The sequence below is a fragment of the Chiloscyllium plagiosum genome, chromosome 18 (assembly GCF_004010195.1).
Source record: "Chiloscyllium plagiosum isolate BGI_BamShark_2017 chromosome 18, ASM401019v2, whole genome shotgun sequence".
NCBI classification, from domain to species: domain Eukaryota; kingdom Metazoa; phylum Chordata; class Chondrichthyes; order Orectolobiformes; family Hemiscylliidae; genus Chiloscyllium; species Chiloscyllium plagiosum.
Genome location: NC_057727.1, coordinates 15,432,498 through 15,453,767, shown reverse-complemented (window position 1 = coordinate 15,453,767; position 21,270 = coordinate 15,432,498). Strand labels below are relative to the sequence as shown.

Here is a 21,270-nt window from a genome sequence, read left to right as displayed (position 1 = left end):
GGCTCAAGGGCGGAGGAGCGGGAAGTGGAAGAGATGCGGTGGAGGGCATCATCGACCATGTCGGGGGGGAAGTTGCGGTCCTTGAAGAAGGAGGCCATCTGGGTTGTGCGTTTTTGGAACTGGTCCTCACCTTGACCTCTTTCAACCTATCACATATCCGACGGCCCTCCCCCAAGTCCCTCCTCCCTACCTTTTATCTTAGCCTGCTGGACAAACTTTCCTCATTCCTGAAGAAGGGCTTATGCCCGAAACGTCGATTCTCCTGTTCCCTGGATGCTGCCTGACCTGCTGCGCTTTTCCAGCAACACATTTTCAGCTCTGATCTCCAGCATCTGCAGACCTCACTTTCTCACCTAATTCTCACACACAGTCTGCAGGGTTGATGCTTTGATGCTTACACTAATCAGGACATTGTTTTTTGATACTCTTCCAGATACATTTATCTGATTGCAGTAGGTGACTGATCCCACTTAGAGAAGTCTTGGACTTATTAATTAAAAATTACAGTTGACAGCACCTGGAAAGTGGAACAAAACTGGCTATCTTCAGGCTTAAAATGCTTTTTTACTGCAGAGCAATAATATCTGGAGAAGGAATATAACTTTTTGATTTGTTGTCCTGGCACATGAAAAATCTACACAGGGATCATGATTTAATGCAGTCTTTTGCCTTCTAGTATCGAAGAGCTGAAAGATCCAACATTATTGTGAAATAAATCCATGTCACTAGGTGTAAGAATATATAATAATGCTTTCTATGTTATTAGACCTGTAATACTGTGAAAGCTTTTCATGCTGACAGGTTATGTTTTTTTTCACTAGGTGACTCTTCTTTCTTTTAAAGTGGAATCTGATTTCACATTTTTGGATTACATTAAAGGCGGGTATGGATCAAACTCATTTTTATACGTGTAGGCTGGTTAATCATTCGCCCTTTTGTTCAAAAATAAGCTACATCTTCAGTCATCTAAACTGTGTTGAACACCGTCGTTCTTAACTCTCTTTCAGAACTCAGCTAAATTTCACCGTGGCGATAGATTTCACTGCATCTAATGGTGAGTTTGAAAGAAAAATTGAAGTTGCACACTTCAGCCATGCCTTCTATTATTCATTAATGTCATGCAGCCATTACTGTCAAGACCTGCATTTATTGCCCATCCCTAATTTGCCTTGGCAAGCTGATTTGTTGAATATAATTAATTGGCTCGCTCGTCAGCTCAGTGCACAGTCAGTTATGTTGCAATGGGTCTATAGCCACAGAGAGATTCGATTAGATAAGGAGAACAGATTTCCTTCCCTGAAGGGGATTTGTCAGTCAGATGGGATTTTATACAGGTGGACTCATAACGTCTCTGGAGCTAGTGAGGGCAGGACAGTGTGGCACAGTGGCTCAGTGGTTGCACTGCTGCCTCACAGCGCCGGGGTGTGGGTTCAATTCCAGTCTGTGCAAAGTTTACACATTCTCCCCTGTGTGGGTTTCCTCGGGGTGCTCGGGGTTTCTCCCACAATCCAAGATGTGCAGGTCAGGTAAATTGGCCGTGCAAAATTGCCCATAGTGTTCAGGGATGTGTAGGTTAGGTACATTAGTCAGGGGAAATGTAGCATAATAGGGTAGGGGAATGGGTCTGGCTGGGTGTGGATTTGTTGGGCCTAATGGCCTGTTTCCACACTGTAGGGATTCTATGATTCCAGGGATTCTATGATTCTATGAAAGAATCAGGCAACTTAGCTCTGGAAAGAAACTCATGGTCTCCTCACCACCTCAGCAATTAAGTGGTAGGTAGCAAGATCCATTGTGGACTTTCTCAACATATCAGTAATTAAGGTCCTTAAGTGACCACTTAAGGTATTCAAATTGCCCCCTCCCTGATTAGCTACCTCTTGATGAGTGAGAACAGTGGCTAGTCTTCTGACTGGGAAGCCTGGCGGGTTGAACAGAGTCCTTCAACTTCCTCAATAGGGACAATCGGAGGCACAGACAAAACCATACCCTCCCCTCACCTCCAACTCCCCAGATCCTCCCCCACTAACCGCCACAATCCTCACCCTGTGAAAAGAAAATTGAAAAAAAACACTTGCTTTCTTGCTGCTGGATCATCTGGGAAGTGGTCATTAACAAACATACTTTAGGATCAGAAGCGAAAAATCATAGAATCCCTTTGTGTGAAAGTGACCATTCAATCCATTGAGTCCAAACAGCATCCCATCCAGACCCAGCCCCCTACCCTAGTTCCGTGACCCTGAACCCGTGTTGGGTGTTCCCAGACAACATCTCTGGGAAACTTGTGGATCGTTTCAGAGAACATCTCTGGGACACCCGCACCAACCAACCCCACCACTCCGTGGCTGAACACTTTAAATCCCCCTCCCACTTCCCCAACAACATGCAGGTCTTGGGCCTCCTCCATTGCCAAACCCTGACCACCCAACACCTGGAGGAAGAAAGCCTCATCTTCCACCTTGGGATCTCTAACCACATGGGATGAATGTGGATTTAACCAGATTCCCCATTTCCCCTCCTCCTACCGTATCCCAGTCTCAACTTTCCAATTTAGCACCGCCCTCTATCGCATTCCCAGCAACCTTGCTCCCAGCCCCACCCCCCTCCCATTTATCTCTCAGCCTCCTTGGCCCACAAGCCTCATTCTTGATGAAGAGCTTATGCCCGAAACATTGACTCTCGGATGCTGCCTGAATGGCTGTGCTTTTTCAGAGCCACATTCTTTGACTTTAAGGGTTGTTAATGCGATAAATAAGATATTACCATAATGCTACTACATGAGAAGAATGTCAGAGGTCACAGTTGTTTAAAATAATGAAATACAGAAATTATACTTTCGATAAAATTTATTTGAGGAGAGCAGTGAAACTATAACATTTACGTGTGGTGAACAATAAAACTCAAACTTTGCTAAATTTGTTTAAGCTTAAGTAAACCTCTGGTTTAAATTGATTTCAAACAATAACACTGAAATAATGTTCAAATTATAATAATCTTTTGTGTATTTTTTTATTTTTGTATGCAATATAAGTAATCTCCATTATCCTTGCTTTTATGTAAAGAGAGTGATTTGATTTGGTTCTTTTCTATATCATGTTTCGTTTCTCATGCAGGAAACCCTTCACAGCCCACTTCCCTTCACTACATGAACCCATATCAGATGAATGCATATGCCATGGCATTAAAAGCAGTTGGAGAGATCATTCAGGACTACGACAGTGACAAGCTCTTTCCAGCATTAGGATTTGGAGCGAAGCTACCACCAGATGGGAAAGTATCCCATGAATTTCCACTGGTAGGTAAATATTATACTGGAGAGCAACAGTGAGGAAGCACATGTAGTCTGGGAATATTTTCACACAGAATTTAGCAGCAAATGCTATGCCTACCCAAGCTTTCCCGCTCTTGTTCATTGCTGTTATGCCTTGCCATAGGACGAAAGAGGTGCAAAGCTTTCTTTGCTACATTTGGAGGAAGAACTTTTTTGTCCTCTGTGAATTTTGAGGAGGATGAACTGAATCCTTTCTTCATCCTCTTGAGTTAGTTATAACAAAATTTGAAAGTTTAGAAGGTTTTAATACTGCTACTTTAGTGTGTACTTAACGATGTGTAGGTTGGTGTAAAAGAAATAGGGCAAATGGATTTTTCCAGTTAATTATGTAAAGATTTCAATTTCAGTAACACACGCCCATACACTTCAAATATCTTTGCTAATGCCAGGTATGCTTCTGCTTTTGAGAGAGATTTCAGAGAGAAGGAGGAGTCAGGCTGTTACCCTTTTTCCTCATACCTGAAGAGAGAGAGAGAGAGATGGGGAGGAGAGAGATTTGTATTCTCTTACAATGAGAATGTAGAGTTTTGTTATTTGACAATAATATTGAACCAAAAGTTCCCATTGTTCTTGGAAGAAGCCTAGATTTAATAAGTGGGGAAAGTCCCCCATGTCAACAATGTAAGTCCCTTTGTCATCCATTTTGGAAACTTTCAGATACTTGACAAGCTTGAAATTGCAAAATTATCTGGCAGCCACCTCCAAGTGCATCATGGTTACTTTAAAAAATATTTAAAGTGAAACCAGATGATAAGATTGAAGGTTAGTTAATACATATATACATACCTTCAAACAGACTTTATGTGAACAATTTTAATCTAGTCCTCACATCAAAAAATGGCAACCTTGCTCCCAGCCCCACCCCCACCCCCCCCCCCCCCCCCCTCCCATTTATCTCTCAGCCTCCTTGGCCCACAAGCCTCATTCCTCTCATTCCTGATGAAGAGCTTATGCCCGTAACATTGACTCTCGGATGCTGCCTGAATGGGTGTGCTTTTCCAGAGCCCTTTGCACCTAGCATGATTTACATTGTCCTCAAGCCTTGGAGAGCGTAATTGTGTGAGCGGGGGTTAAAATCTGCAATTCTTCCAAATCCATGGGTATCTCAATTTATCGCTTAGACTAAAATTAAACAGATTGAGGAGTAACCTCATCAGTTTGGGGAAGATGGAATTGTGCATGCCATGGAAAAGGTCACAAGTTTTAGAGTCATAGAGATTTACAGCATTGAAAGAGATGCTTCTGTCCAACTCGTCTCTGCTGTCCAAAATCTAAACTAATCTCGTCCCATTTGCCAGCATTTGGCCCATATCCCTCAAAATCCTTCCTATTCATATACTCATCTAGATGCCTTTTAAATGTTGTAATTGTACCAGCCTCCTCTACTTCCTGACAGCTCATTCCATTCACACACCACCTTCTGCGTGAAAACATTGCCCCTTCAGTCCCTTTTAAATCTTTCCCTCTCACCTTAAATCTATGCCCTCTAATTTTGGCCTCCCCTCCCCTGGGAAAAAGACCTTGGCTATTCACCCTATCCATGCTCCTCATGATTTTAAAAACCTCTGTAAGATCACCCCTCAATCTTTGATGCTCCAAGGAAAATTGCTAGAAAAACAGCCCCAGCCTATTCAGTCTATCCCTGTAGCTCAAGACCCCTACCCCGGCAACATCTTTGTGAATCTTTTCAGTACCCTTTCAAATTTTACAAGATCTTTCCTATAGCAGGGAGACCGGAATGGAATGCAGTATTCCAAAAGTGTCTAACCAATGTCCTGTACAACCGCCTTTGTTGCAAGTTATATTTTTTTCTGACATGCTCCACTGTTTTATAGCCATATTAACATCACCCCTAGCTTCGGAATGTAATGATGACCCAGGCTCAAGGGTGATCCATTTCACTAATCCTACTGCTCTTCCCAGAATTTTCAATGCAAAGGGCTGAGAACTTACAGTCTTTTGGCGGACAGAACTCTTTTTTAAAAAAAGGAAGTTTAGCTTAGAATAGTTCATTACTGTCTTGAGGCTAAAGTTCATTGACTTTTGTCAAATTTTCTTTTAAAATCCAGTGCCCGTTACAGCAAGCTATTGGCAACACAATGGATCAAGATTTGTTCGTTGTGTAATCATGAACAATGTCATGGTCTATTTTGCACAGATTGAGCTACATACAGCACACAAAAGAAATCTACCCTCAGTGAGACTGAAACTCACAATAGTCAAAATTACTTCTCTCTGCCATAGCAGCAGAATCAGTCTTTTCCCAGACAGTGAGTGACGGGCTAATAACTCAGCTCATTTCTGCCATCATTTTAACCTGGCTATATTGCACTCAGAGAGCTCACAGATTGCATGATGAACAAGTCAGTAATGACTCTGCTGTCCTGTTTCAGAACCACTTGTCACTTTATAACTAATTAGAATCCTAGAATCCCTCCAGTGTGGAAGCAGGCCCTTCAGCCCATCAAATTTACACCAACCCTCTGAAGGACGTTCCAGTACAAACTGCCATTTGAGGAAGAAAGTTCCAAACCTCCAAGTACTTTAACAACTCTCCTGAATGACCTGGCCCTAATTCTTAGGCTGTGCTTCCTCTTTCTAGAATCTTATACCAGTAGAAATCGTTATCATTATCTATCCTATTTTTCTCTATTAATATTCAGAAGACCTTGATTAACCTTCTAAATTCAAGAGAACAAAGGCCTAATTTGTGTAGTCTCTCCTCATAAATTAACCCCTAAAGTCCAGGTATTATCTGGGTAAACCTGTTTTGAACTACCTCCTTGCTAAGGCATGATGCCCGGATCTGCTCACAGGTCTTAGTAGGGTCTGACTAGAGTTTATATCATGTTTGTGACCCTATACTCCAGTCCTTTAGATATGAAGGCCAGCAAACCATCAGCCTTCTTAACCATTTGGCTGCACTTATTGGTGCCGTTTTAAAGAGCCACAACCTGAACCTCCAAATCTCATTGGACATCCACTGTAATTAACTTGGTGTGCCTTGTGAAAAATACCCTGATCTATCCTGCTTCAGTCCAAAACAGATAATCTTACACTTGTTTATATTAAAATTCATCTGCCAAAGATTTGCCCATTTACCTAATCTATAAATATCCTGTTGTAAATTTATGTAGTCATCAACACTGTGTATAATGCTGCCTCAATTGTGGCATCAGCAAATTTGGATATTTGACTTTTTAGTCAAATAATTAATATTGTGAACAATTGAGGTCTCAACGCAGATCCATGTGGGATACTTCTAGTTATGTCCTGCCAATTTGAGTATTTACCCATTATTCCAACTCTCTGTTTCGTGCCATCCAACCAATTTCCTATCCAAGTCAGTAATTTGCCCTGGTTTCTATGGATTTCCATCTTAGCTAACAGTATCTTGTGTGGGACTTCATCAAAGATCCATATAAACAACATATATTGAATTACATTTGACTGCCACCTTTACCACCTCTTCAAAATTCTGTGGGATTTGTCAGACATGACCTACCCTTTATGAATCCATGCTGACTTTTTCTGATAACCAAAATATTTTCAAGGTGATCAGTTACCCTTGATTATAGAATCCAACAATTTCCCCATTGTAGATGTTAGGCTAACTTGTCTATAATTCCCTGGTTTCCTTCTGTCAGACTTCTTAAAGAGTGTAGTGACATGAGAAAATTTCCAATCGAGAGGTAGAACTCCTGAATCCAGGGAGATCTTAAAGATTATGGTTAGGGCATTAGCAATGTACTCTCCTACCTTCTTTAACACCCGTGGATGGAAACCATCAGGCCCTGGGGATTTGTCACTCTTCAGTTCCCATTCAATACCTCAACATTGATGATTTACTTAGGCTAATTTTACTTAGACCCTGTGCCTGATCCTCTGTTAATTTCTTTGAGAGTCCTAGCAAGTTATCCTCATTTTTCTGCTGTGAATAATGAAGCAAAATAATCGTTCAGCATGATGCCATTTCCCCATGGTCATTGACAACATCCTCACTCAGCCTTCAGTTGGCCAATAGTACTTTTACTCAGCCGCTTTCCCTTTACATAACTACAAATTGTCTTTTATGTCCTTTGCAGGTTTCCTTTCATAATCCATTTTAATCACTCTTATAAGCCGATTTGTGGCCCTTTGTTGGTCTTTGTATTGGTCTCATTATGTAGGATCTGTCCTGTTCTTTGCATTTTTTTATAAGCTCTTTCTTGTAATTGGATTTTGTCCTTTACCTCCTTGGATGTCCGTGCTTTTTATTTATAAGGTGGAGCTGTTCCTTCTCATGGGTGCAAACTGATTCTCAATAGCATTAAATGTTTCTTTGAGGTTGTTTTACCTATTATCAGAACTTCCTGTTTACTGTGGATGGTCTCTGCCTCATCCCATTAAAGTCTGCCTTACTTAAATCCAAAATTTTAGTATCTGATCTTTGCTTATTTATTACAGACACTACATGAAACTCAATCATATTATGATCAATATGTGACAAATACTAACAGTTAGGTCATGACTTAAGTCAGACTCATTGCTCATTCTGGATCCAATATTGCTTGTTCCCTTGTTGCATCCAAGATATACTGCTGTAGAAAACTATACCGGACACACTCTAGAAATTCACAACCTTTCTGGCAGGTGCTTGTCTGGCTCTCTCAGCCAATGTTAAGATTAAAATTTCTCAATTAATACCAATCTGCCTTTGCTACACAGTGCCTTATTTTAGCATTTACACAATCGAGCACATCTGAGATACTATGAATGACATCTATTGTGGTTTTAGTTCCTTTACATCTCCTCAGTTCCACTCATAATCTCAAAGGGCCAAATAGCCCATTCCACCTATTTCGATAAGGTCTCCACTGGGTGCTTTCCCCTCATTCCATCCTCCCTCACCATTGAAGTGATTCTGTTTCTAATCAGAAATGCTACTGTACTCCCTTGGTGTTTTCTCTGTCCCTCCTGTAAACCTTATACCCTGTTTAGTTCCCAGTCCTGACAATCCTGCAGCTGTGTCTCTGTAATGGCTACAATCTCATAGCTTCAAATTTGAATCTGTGCTTGCAGCTCTTTTAATGTGTTCCTTACATTCTGTGCATTTATATCATGAACTCTAATTTTGGCTGTATACTATATCCTGTTATTCAGAAGGTTTTAATATTTTCTCCATCCCATCTTGTTGAATGCACCTTTTATAGTCTGATCCTGTTTATTAAACTGGCCCTGCTTGTTGATCTTATTTACCTCTACCTGCTCTGGTTTCCACCACACAATGCCACCCTGGTTTAACCCATCTAGCAAATCTCCCACAATGATATTGGTGACCCTCCAGTTTCCCACTTACCCTGGAAGAGATCCCAATGATTCAGATATCTGAATCAGTCCATCCTGACCACTTCTTAAGCTACATATTCAGCAGTGCTACCTTTCTATTACTGGCCTCACTAGCAAGTGGCATAGAGGTGCTACTTGTTTAACTTTCTGCCTAAATTCCTTTTGCAGGATTTCATAATCCTTCCTGCCAATGTCGTTACTTCCGATTTGGACCACGACCGCTGACTGTTCACCATCCTCTTTCAGAATATCCAGTGCCCGCTCCTGTCACCATGGAGGCAATGCACCATTCTGGAGTCTGGCTGGGGCCACAGAAACACCAATCTGTGCCCTTGACTCTACAGTCCCTGGCTACCACTGCTCCCTGTTGTTCAACAGAACCAGTTATGGTGCCACCTTTCTAACTACTGATGTCGGCATCCCCTGATAGGCCATCCACCAACAACAGTATCCAAAATGGTATACTTGTTTGAGAGGGAAAGAATCACAGGAATCTCCTGCACTGAACGCCTGCTCCTCCTCGTGGTCTGCTTCAACCCAGTTCCAAGGAAATGTCACCAGACCCGAAACGTTGACTCTGATTTCTCTTCACAGATGCTGACACACTTGCGCTGAGCTTTGTCAGACGTTTCTGTTTTTGTGCTTCAACTTTGGGTCTTGCCACATTCCTGAAACTCCTATCCATGATGCTTTCCACCTCCTGCAGGCTCCTACGGAGTCCCACTATCACTCCAATCAAAGCATGCATTCCAAGAGGAAGTGTAGGTGGACACACTTCTTGCAGATGTGGTTGTCAGGGATGATCGAACTGTCCCTGATTTCCCACTTCTCACAAGAGAAGCATACCCGCCACAATCTGCCATTTCTAGTGACTACTAGATAAATAAATAAATAAATATTAGCTGCTTACTTAAATTACAGCTATTATTTACCAACCCAGAGGCTTACTAAATATATTACCCTCCAAACAACACTCCAAATACTCCACCCTGCATCATAATCAAATTCCAACTGCTCTAAAACCATAAGGAAATGAAACAGTTTTAAAAAAAGAACACAAGGGTAAAAAAAAATCACCTGATTAATATCTTAATTTTGAAGATATATTTTGTTCATAAAAATATCTTTATATACATACATAGTCTCTAAAACAGTTTGGTTTTGCACAGTAGTGCATGAGAAAACAAACATTGGAGTTTGACTCTATCCAGCAAACAAACCAAAGGCATCTCTTACTTGTACAAGATTATATTTGAGGCACTAGGAGGGTCTGATAATAAAGGACCCTATTTTACTTTGGCAGAAAGACCTCAGACAGTGGCCTTTCCCCAGTGAGCCTGGGCAGCAGCTGCCGCAAGCTTTAATGCATCCCTCAGCACATGTTCCTGAACCTGGGAATGTGCTAGTCTGCAACACCTCAGTTGAGATCAATACCTTGTTCTGGAAGACCACAGAGCGTCTTTTACTGAGTTGATGCAATTGATGTTTGTCTCAGTGTGCATCCCGGGGAGCAGACACAGTGGTTAGCACTGCAGCTTCACAGCGCCAGAGACCCGGGTTCAATTCCCACCTCAGGCAACTGTCTGTGTGGAGTTTGCAAATTCTCTCCGTGTCTGCGTGGGTTTCCTCCGGGTGCTCCGGTTTCCTCCCACAGTCCAAAAATGTGCAGGTTAGGTGAATTGGCCATGCTAAATTGCCCATAATGTTAGGTGAAGGGGTAAATGTAGGAGAATGGGTCTGAGTGGGTTGCTCTTCGGAGGATCAGTGTGGAATTGTTGGGCAAAAGGGCCTGTTTCCACACTGTAAATAATCTAAAAAAAAAGCACAGAAATCTGTGTCACTGAGCTGCTCGGGATGAACCTCAACAAGAACCACTGCATCTTCCTCCAGACGTCCTTTGCAAAAGCACATTCCAGAAGGAGATGTGTGACAGTCTCTACCCCCACACCACCCACACCAAACCCCCCCCACCCTCCCAATATGGCGGCTGCTTTCAGGGCAGCGTGTGATGGAGCAGACAGTCTGGGTGTACACGAAAGATCTCACAAATAGAGCCCTTCTCACCACCAGCCAAGTGATGTCTTGGTGCATGTTAGAAAGATCTGGCAATGAGGCATTCTGCCAAATGACTTTGACAGTCTGCTCAGGGAACAACTCGATAGGATCCACCCTCTCCTTTTCCCACAGGGTCTGGGAGACTCTGGGTGCTGACCACTTCCTGATGGACTTGTGGTCAAAATGTTTCTTTTTGCAAATTTCTCCATTAAGTAAGAGAGATTCAGAACAGTCCAATTCTTTGCAATACCAGGTACAGGTAGGACCTCAGTATGTAGTAACACTTGAGTGTTTGCGTTCTGAGGGTCTCCACATAGCTTGATGCAGCCTTTTTGCTCAGATTTGCCTTCAGTTCACAAACTCATGAGCTTCTGTGACTAGTTCGAACTGACCTCAGGAGCCAAGGTAAATTGAGGCAAGAGTGAGGCCATGTTCTTTGGGAACTGGGCCAACTGATCCTTTATTCGCTTTTCCATCAGGACCTGAAGGTGCTAGGGAATATGGTTTAGAGGGGCTATGGTGTGCACAAAATCTTGGGCTTTTGGAACCATCAGTCCCTCTCCATTGCAGGTAAAAACGTGGTCATCAGGTGTGAGGCACTCACTGTGTTGTTGTACATGGCGCAGGTGTGGTCCATTCGCCGAACTTGAGTCATCTTCCACTTCATCTGACGGCCCGTGTTCACAGGGACACCATGTACAAACCTCCGGATAAGGAGGGTAAGAATGCAACCAACGCCACCTTCATCCTGACGGCCACCTGATTGATACTCACATCAGGAGCACTCTTGTGCAGCACAACAAATTAGTCTTATTAACCTGACTGAATTTTTCGAGGAGGTGACAAAGATCAGCAAGGCAGCCTTTGTGTGGAGCTGCAAAAAAATGGGGGAGATACTAATTGAGTATTTTGCATCAGTATTTACTGTGGAAAAGGATATGAAAGATATAGACTGTAGGGAAATAGATGGTGACATCTTGCAAAATGTCCAGATTACAGAGAAGGAAGTGCTGGATGTCTTGAAACGGGTAAAGATGGATAAATCCCCAGGACCTGATCAGGTGTAATAGAGAACTCTGTGGGAAGCTAGAGAAGTGATTGCTGGGCCTCTTGCTGAGATATTTGTATCATCAATAGTCACAGGTGAGGTGCTGGGAAACTGGAGGTTGGCAGACATGGTGCCACTGTTTAAGAAGGGCGGTAAAGAGAAGCCAGACTATAGACCGGTGAGCCTGACCTCAGTGGTGGGCAAGTTGTTGGAGGGAATCCTGAGGGACAGGATGTATATGTATTTGGAAAGGCAAGGACTGATTAGGGATAGTCGACATGGCTTTGTGTGTGGGAAATCATGTCTCACAAACTTGATTGAGTTTTTTGAAGAAGTATTCTATGTCCAATTTCGTTTGAGCCTTTTTTACACACTGCCTTCCTGTCATGCAGGCTATTTCACTTTACATTATGTGCTGTTAAAGTGGTCTATTCCAACTACTTTACAAGGAATCACCATTCCTAAAGGATTTTAACATGTTCCCATTCCCAAACCTGAAGGACGTAGAACTCTCAGATTCCTTAACCTTACTTTGGACCTTACTATCTTAAGAATCTAGTTCGCATTTTAACCAAACTGTCCACAAATTCTGAACATAAATCCATGTCCAAAGTGATACTGAATGACTCTGAATAAAATGATCATTTTTGATTGAAGCACCTTGCTCTTTGGCAAAATTTGTTTTAACTAGTCCATATCAACCAACATTTTTGATAAACTGGTAAACTTATGTACCTCAAATATCATGATTTACTGTAATGTCTGAGTATTTATGCTGTAAATAAAGCATAACAGTGATGTGTACACCCTCTGCATTACATTTCTGTTACTTATTATGTGTTTTTACATTGATTGTAGGAGATATGGTGATGTTTTTATATCGATTTTTTGAGGAAAGTTGATGTTTTGAAGTTTCGCTTGGTTTAGGGTTTACTGTGATTGAGCTTATTTCTTGATTATCCGGAATATTTGATCAACTGGCACACACCTGGTCCCATATGCTGCCAGTTAATAAAACGTTTGCGGAATTACATTCCCTTTACCTGATCTGTCTCACCGTCTTCACCTTCTGAACCATGCACGTCATACATAATTTCCAAACCCTTTTATTCCATTTCGGACAATTCTTTGCTTAATGGTATTTTGAGTTACATATGAAACATCTGCTGACATTCCTCGGGCATTCTCAGGGTTCATTATATCTGTTACATTGCTCACCTGTTGTCATCTGCAATAATTGCCAAATATGCCTCGATCCTCAATACTTCTAGTTATGATTCTTATTTCATGTACTTTATACACCAAAAGATAACTGTATTCAAACAGATTCTAAGTCTATGCTTTTGTGTGAGAGCTTTATTTCAATTAACCATAATCCATAAAATATATTTTCCAATTAAACCTGCTCAGATGTGAATTTACACACCTCTGAAGCAAGTGAGACCTGAATCCCGGCCTCTTAGCTCAGAGTTACGCACAGTGTCATTATGCCACCATAGCAGTACTCCATAAAGTACTCACCCCATATTTATATAATCAATTAACACCTAATTAACTATAAATTAGTATATCCATCATATGTTCCCTCTTACCATAGGTTTAAGGTATTCCTTCAGACCATATTAGATGATAACAATATAGACATTTGTGACATACATCTGGGCAGTCTCACGTTACTGCTACCATGGAAACCTCCATCATACGTGTAACTGCTGAATGTCCCATCTGAACCTTGAAATCTACCAGGAAAAAGTGCCTTCCTCACAAAATGTTAAGACTTCAGAAAATTATGTTTCTCTCTGAAAATATAGTTCACACAAATTTTATCAAAAATCAGCTAAGAGTCAATTCTGTGGCATTTCATGGAGGATTCCCTCTATGAACTCCAGGGATTTGTCTCACACAACTCTCTTCTGCCTCCCTCATTAAGTATGTACCTTACCTCTATCGCACTGCTGTCATGTTATCTTGCCTTCAGCAGTGGAATAATACTCACTGGTGTCCAGTCCTTCTAGCGTTCTCAGTGCAGGTGCCACATTTAAACCCCAGCTGCACACTATGTCAAATGTTGCCATTCTGACCTGAAGTAACCACCCAGACCAGTGCATTGTCCGCAGTCTGGAAGAATGTGCAGTAATGGCAAACGAAGGTGAATGACCTTCAGTGCTCCACACTGGGGAAGTGCAACCATCTTCTCTCTGCTATCTCACATTCACTCTAACTCTGTGATTGCACCCAGCTCCCCATAAGGCTCATGGTCCACTACTCTCAATAATATATTCAGTATTATCCTGCAGTGGCTCTTACCCATCACAAGCCCCCATCACTGCCTTCCTTCCTTCTGTGCTTCCTATTCACCCACATAGGTGCACATCTTAGATCCTTTTAAAGAGCATTGGTGGAAGGTCTCTCATGCAACTGGAAGTTCAGCTGTGCACATTTAAGAGAAGGTATTAACTAAAGTAGTGAAGTTGAAATGAGACAGTCTGTCAAGATAGCAGCACCATCTGCTTGCTCTTTCTACGCATGTAACTCTCACATTATCACCCTCTACAACATGGTGATTAGCATGGTTTGCTCTGGAAATGTTTGGAAGCAAGTTCCTTGGGATTTTTCACCTCATTGGTTCCTGTAGCACCAGAGCTTCAGTTGCGACAGTGCCGAATATTGCAGCCTTGATTTGAAAGCCTGAATCTTTGTATATCTGTAAGCTGTCAATTTGTTTAAAACTCAAAAATAGACTAACTCCTCTGTGGTATAGCATGCACTAGCAGATGTAATGTAAGAAGTCAGTTGAATTATAAATTCTCACTGCAGTTTGTTTTAGCTTCCAAATGTTGCAACACAATCATGGGAATATAGTAATTAAAATTAATTAGACTTAATGTTACCCTTGACAGAAAAAGAGACAATAACATGGGTTTTACCAACACATCATATCCACCTCACTGAGAACAAAATGTTGAGGTTCTGTGGAGCACTACAATCTTCAAATTAATGTTTCCCTGTGTACTCATTGACAACATTAATTTTGTTTAGTTATCTAATAAGTTAATGACATTTTCTCCATCAGAATGTAACATATTGAGTTGTAAGGAAAGATTGATTTGAGCCCTCAGAGGAAAGGAAAAGCTGTAACGTTTGAATAATCATCAAAAAGGCCAGCGATCTCAGAAGCTTGTCAGAATCCGGTAATCACTTTTTACCCATTCCCATGCAATATTATAATCTCCATAGAGATGAAAAACTTTTAAAGATAAACATGAATCTTCAGCAACTGACAGGGAAGTCATCACATGGCAAGATTTTACGTTTTAAGACTTTTACTGTAATAAATGAACTAAAATCAAAATGGACTACATATAAATAGGCATTTATACACTAATTAATTATCACAACAGAAAACTCCAAATCATGTTTATATGTTACTTAGAACTCCAATCAGATAGGTAGCCTTATAGATTCAAGTTCCTTCCAACTATTCAATAGGCTCTCTCTCCCTGTCGCATAAGAACAAGTTTTCCAGTGTTCTTTTAAAGTCTTTTCACTCAATTTCTCAAGTACCTTCAAACTGACTTTCATCAGCAAGGAATTCTCTGTTGAGTTCTCAAGCGTTAAATCTTAAAAAGTCTCTTTTCTACAAATGGATGATCTGTTCTCACCAGCATTCAGTTTGGAGTTTAACACAAAAACTGTCTTTTCCCCTGCTTGACATAGCACAAAACTGTCTACTGTTCTCCTCCCCAGGTCTCTCTTTGAACCTGAGATGGAGAGTTTGTGTTCAGCAAAACCTTGTACGTCAAGGTTTGAAAACTAACACTTGAATTTCCATGAGTTTCACTCTAGGCCTTTGTCCCCTTGACAACAAAGTCACACCGGCAAATCTCCAGACAGAGTTCAATATGATTTAACCATCCTACATTCTAGCATGTTGTTTTTTCTTAAATTCAGAGGAATAGTTTAAAATATCACTGTTTTTCTAAAATCTTGCATCTATAACATTGCTTCAATTCATCATTTATGGGAAAATAATGCAAGGAAATGGAATATTTTACGATGTGTGAACAGAGTTGTTGTATTAGCTCGCGACTTTCTCTTCCCATTCTGGAATCTCCCTCTCAAAGTATTAGTGAATGTAGAACATTGCAACTTATCTACACTTCACCTCCAGAGAAACGCCAACAATATTGTGCCTTTTTAAACATAAAATAAGACAAGTGCACCAGGCAATACGGAGTCCACCAGCAAAACATGACCAGTCTCTAGGATCTCCATCATTGACATTTCTTCTGCCACCTCCACCCTCACCATGCCTGCACATGCAAGCTTCCCAGCTTCTATAAATATAAATACCTCTGACCACGCTAAACTGGCATAGTGAAGACACTATGACAGATGGGGGATATCCCACTCTATCAATGGGACTGTCAACAGATTGGGTGGATTCCTGGAATGACTTTCCATGTTTCCCCACCCCCTTACACCCACCATTGGTCACCCAATATGTCCATCAACTTGAGGCTCCACTTGTCCACATCATTTGGAGAATGAATGACGAACCGAATGATACTTAACTGTCAATCAACCCTTTATCTCCATCCCTGATATTTTTATAACTAATTAACAAAAGCATGCCAAATAATGAAAAAAACAGAACAGCTATTTTAACACACTATGACATTTCTCTCAGCAGTGCCTAGGAGAGTAATCTTTAATCACTAGAGGGTATAGAACATGCCTGGAGGATCTGCATCTCTATCAGTCAAGAATATGCCAGATATTTACTTCAGAGAAACTTGCAAACCTCAGGAATAGTGTTAACATATCAACTTTGTCTCATTACCAAGGCCTGGAACTAGTCTCCTGGCACTCGTTTCTGCAGGGTACAGGAAAATGCATTTTGTTCTTGCACACTTGAGTTTTGGTTTGTGCTAGACAATGGAATGATTAATATGTTAATGTCATCTGAATACAGAATCATTGACATTATTCTGCTGAATGGTGTCTTTGATAGCTGGCTAAGTATAGTTAGCTGCCATTGCAGACATTCAAAACATTTAGAAACTAGTGATGAAATTAAAAGTGCTAGTTTGTTGGTATATTTTAGCTGACAGAGCTGCACATTATCTTGTAATGGATTCATCAGATCCTTTAGCATCAACCAAACATCTAACATTTTGGGATGGGCAATTTAACTTTGCAATTCTACATGGAATCTACTTTCTTGTCACAGAAGCTGCCAGACTGCTGAGCTTCTCCAGCAAGTTCTATTTTTGTTAAGGCACAATCTCTGGTTGGCCACAGTTGTTTGAGAGACAGTCTAAGAAGTCAGTCTACAGTCAGCGTATCATCCGAGTTAGCTTTATCAGTCTTTGAGGAATCCTGTCATGTTCAACATTGGCTTGTATTTTGAGATAAATTGCTGTAAATATGTTATTACGTACTGTTCACTTATGTTATGAAGATGTGGGTGTACTGCATCTTTAAGAGAGTTAGAAGCTAGCAGAACTACATGACAGCACCAAGTGTTCTCAATAGGGTATCAATGCAACACTTGGTCGAAAGCTAGATTAGTTGTATTGCCTGGAAATGACAAAACAGATTAAAATTAGGCCAGTTTAATTTATACCCCCAAAAATTTCAAGTTTGAATTTAGTATATTGACAATCTTAAAAGCCAATGACACAATACAATGCTTTGGGGGGGGGGGGTATAAGATCGGGGAAAAAATGAACAGTTGGGAGGAGAACTGCCAAGCCAGCATGCAGAAATTGCCTGAAAAATAGCTCTCTTAGAGGTACCTTTTTCGATCAGGAATCTGTGAAGCAGAATCCCCAAGAAGAAAAGAAGACTGGAATACAGAGAAGAATCAAAAGCTGCCTGGTTTTGAGATAAGAAGTTATGTTTTGTAAATTTTAACCCCCTGAGAAAAAGAACAAGAAATGACATCTCCACAGGAAATGACATCACCACAGGAAATGACATCACCAACCCAAAGAAACCCAAACATATAATTAGAAAGCAGGAGTCATGTGCAGTGCTTTGCCTGAGGCCCACTGAAGATGTTACCTAGTAGGGTGATGAAACGTCTGGAAATGAACCTTCCAGCTTATCAGACTAATATTGTAGAAGGGGAAGGTAAAAGTTAGGTGAGCGTAAGGAGTTGTAAATAGTTGTTAGTTAATTATTCTCTGTTATACTTTAAGAAATTAAGTTGTTATTTTTACTTTAACTAGTTCTTAGCCTCTCAAATTTTCACAGATTACTGTACAGGATAGATCTTTTCTATGTTGCTGGGTTAAAATAAGCAGTAGAGTTTACCCCATGTCGTAACAGGCTGGGGACTCGTCATGAGGATTTGAACTGGTTTAGACAGATTTGAATAGATTTGAGGTACGAAAAATCTCATCGGATTTAAACACTTGCAGGTGAGTGTCCTAGATCTTTAAACAAAATATAGGTGAGACAATTTGTTTAATTTTGGTGACTTGTGATTGATTAAATTAAAAGTGAGAGAAATGGCTCTTAAAATTGTTAAAGAAGTTCTGGGATTTGAAGATGATTCTCAAATTTGCCAAGGCAGTTTAGAAGGAAAGAAAAAGGCCATAACTTTAGAATTAGCAAATTAGTTAGATTCAGGTTTAACCAAGGACAAAAGTAAAGCTGAAATTGTCAGGGAATTATTCAAACACTTAGGTGTGTCAGAGAAACAGATAAGCGCAGTGGATGTAAAAAAAACTTAAATTACAATTGAGGAAAATTGAGTTAGAACATAAAGAGAGAGAGGGAGAGAGAAGAAAGGAAGAGAGAGAGGAAATAGACAGAGATTCTTAGTTGATCAAAATGAGAGAGAATTCGAACTTGAGCAGTTGCAACTTAGTCAGCAAAGTCTTGTTTACAGGATGGAGATGAAAAGAGAAGGTACTAATATATATTGATGAGAAAGGTGTTGAAGCCTTCTTTATTTCATTTGAAAAATTAGCTAGGCAGATGGAGTGGTCCGAGGATTTATGGGTAATGCTAGTTCAGACTAAACTGGGTAGGCAGAGCTAGTGAGGTATTTGCCGCACTGTCAGATGAGGTGTCAAGAGATTATGAAGAGGTTAAACAGGCTATTTTAAGTGCTTATGAATTGGTGCCAGAAGCGTATAGTCAGTGGTTCAGAAATACAAAAAAGGAACCAGGTCAGACTTATGTTGAGTTTGAAAGAATTAAACATAGTCATTTTGATCAATGGGTGTGTGAGATTATTCTGCTGGAGGAATTTTAAAGTTCACTTCCACAAATAGTAAGAATTCATGTGGAGGAGGAGAAATATCAGGAAGTGTGAAGGGCAGCAGAATGAGCAGATGAGTACATGTTAGTGCATAAGACAAGGTTCTAACCAGAATTTCATCCTGTGAAGGATTGAATTTGGGAGAAGGAGGGATCCTCACTAGGAAACCAAGAGTAGACAACACTGGTAAGAAGTTACCACAGGATAGAAAAGAAGCCCAAGAGGATGGAAAGGAGGTGAAAGGCCTCAGATATTTCCACTGTGGTAAAGTGGGACACATAAAGTCACAGGCTGGTTGTTAAAGAAAGGCGTTGTGGGAAAAGATGTGGTAAAAGAAGCTACGCCGGTGGCATTAGTGAAGGTAGTAAAGGAAACCCCAAGAAAAGCTGAGAAGGTGCAGGAGAGTGCTCAACCTAGGCAGGGGCTAGGTATGGAGTTAGTCCCTGATTTCTAAAAAGAATTTGCCTCTGTGGGTAAAGTTTACTCAGAAAGAAAAGGGGGAGAAGGACAAGAAGTTATAATTTTGAGAGATATAGGATCTAACAAGCCACTGATATAAGGAAATGGCGAGTATGCGCTCTTTCTGATCTGTTATCCGAGACTGTAGTAATTTGTGGGATAGATGGACAGAAATTTAGCATTTCGCCTATGTAAGATCAGGTTGGATTGCCATCTTAAGACTGGGGAAGTTACAGTGGGAGTGATTGACAGAGTGTCAGTTCTAGGAATTCAGTTTGTTCTTGGGAATGATTTGTCAGGATCCAAGGTGGGAGTGACACCCCTTGTTGTGGAGAAGTCTAAGGAACTGAGGAATTAAAACAAAAATATCCTGGTATTTTCCTAGACTGTGTGGTAACCAGATCCCACAATCATAAGTCACAGCACGAAGCGAAAAGTAAAGAGAAAGATGAAGGAATTGAAGTTCAGTTAGTGGATACCCAGTTTGACGTGATGGTGCAGAAAAAACCTGAATAGGCAGAGGGTCAGACAGAAGTGTTTAGGTAAACTGCTCCTCGGATGCTGCCTGAAATGCTGTGCTTTTCCAGCATCTCTAATTCAGAAGTGTTTAGCCCTGAAAGACTAAGAGCCTTGCAATAGCAAGACAAGAGAATAAAAGATATATATGTGGATGCGTACTCCAAAAAGGGGTCAGAGAATATTCTGGAGGGTTATTATCTAAAAGAAAGAATCCTAAGGCGGAAATGAAGACCATAACAGGTTAGTGCAGAGGAGAAATGGGCTGAAGTGCATCAAATTGTGTTGCTGGTAGCAAACACACAGGAGATGTTATGAGTAGCTCATGAACCACCTGTAGGAGGTCGCCTTGGGGTACGAAAGACTCAGGCTAAGGTACAAAACATTTTTATTGGCTTGGAATGCACAAGGATGTGGTTAATATTTGCTGTACATGTCAAATGGTAGGTAAGCCACAGGCGGTAATAAACCAGCACCTTTGTTTCCAATTCCCACATTTGAAGAACATTTCATGTGGGTAATAATTGATTGTGTAAGTCCCCACCCGAGAACTAAAAATGGGAACCAGTAATTATAAACCATAATGGATGTGTCTACTAGATTTCCAGAGGCAATTCCATTCTGGAGTATCAAGGCAAAAAGGGTGGTGGAGGAGTTAGTAGCTTTCTTCACACGGTATGGGCTATCCAGAGAAATTCAGTCGGACCAAGGGTCACATTTTACTGCTAGGCTGTTTAAGGAGGTTATGGATAGCTTAGGTATACAGCACTTTAAATACAGTGCGAATCCCAGGGAGCTTTAGAAAGGTGGCATCAGACATTGAAGATCATATTGAGAGCTTACTATCAGGACTACCCGAATGATTGGGATAAAAGTATCCCATTTGTACTGTTTGCCATTAGAGATACCCCAAATGAATCTACTCAGTTCACTCTCTTTGAGTTAATATTCAGTCATGAAGTGAGAGTGACAGAGTCATACAGTCATAGAGATGTACAGCATGGAAACACACCCTTCAGTGCAGCCTGTCCATGCCGACCAGATATCCCAACCCAATCTAGTCCCACCTGCCAGCACCCGGCCCTTATCCCTCCAAACCCTTCCTATTCATATATACATCCAAATGCCTCTTAAATGTTGCAATTGTACCAGCCTCCACCACATCCTCTGGCAGCTCATTCCATACTCATACCACCCTCTGCGTGAAAAAGTTGCCCCTTAGGTCTCTTTTATATCTTTCCCCTCTCACCCTAAACC

The 21,270-nt window shown here is 41.0% G+C and overlaps 1 protein-coding gene across 4 annotated transcripts in view; it reads left to right on the top strand.

Annotated features, from left to right (window-relative positions):
- LOC122558872 (copine-9-like) overlaps nucleotides 1–21,270 on the top strand; it is a 404,993-nt gene that overhangs the window by 345,657 nt on the left and 38,066 nt on the right. For all 4 annotated transcript variants that reach the window (XM_043707758.1, XM_043707757.1, XM_043707755.1 and 1 more), the window contains 3 exons: nucleotides 822–883; nucleotides 1,008–1,054; nucleotides 3,114–3,295. In XM_043707758.1, the coding sequence (XP_043563693.1) occupies nucleotides 822–883; nucleotides 1,008–1,054; nucleotides 3,114–3,295 (291 nt within the window). The remainder of the gene's footprint in view (nucleotides 1–821; nucleotides 884–1,007; nucleotides 1,055–3,113; nucleotides 3,296–21,270) is intronic.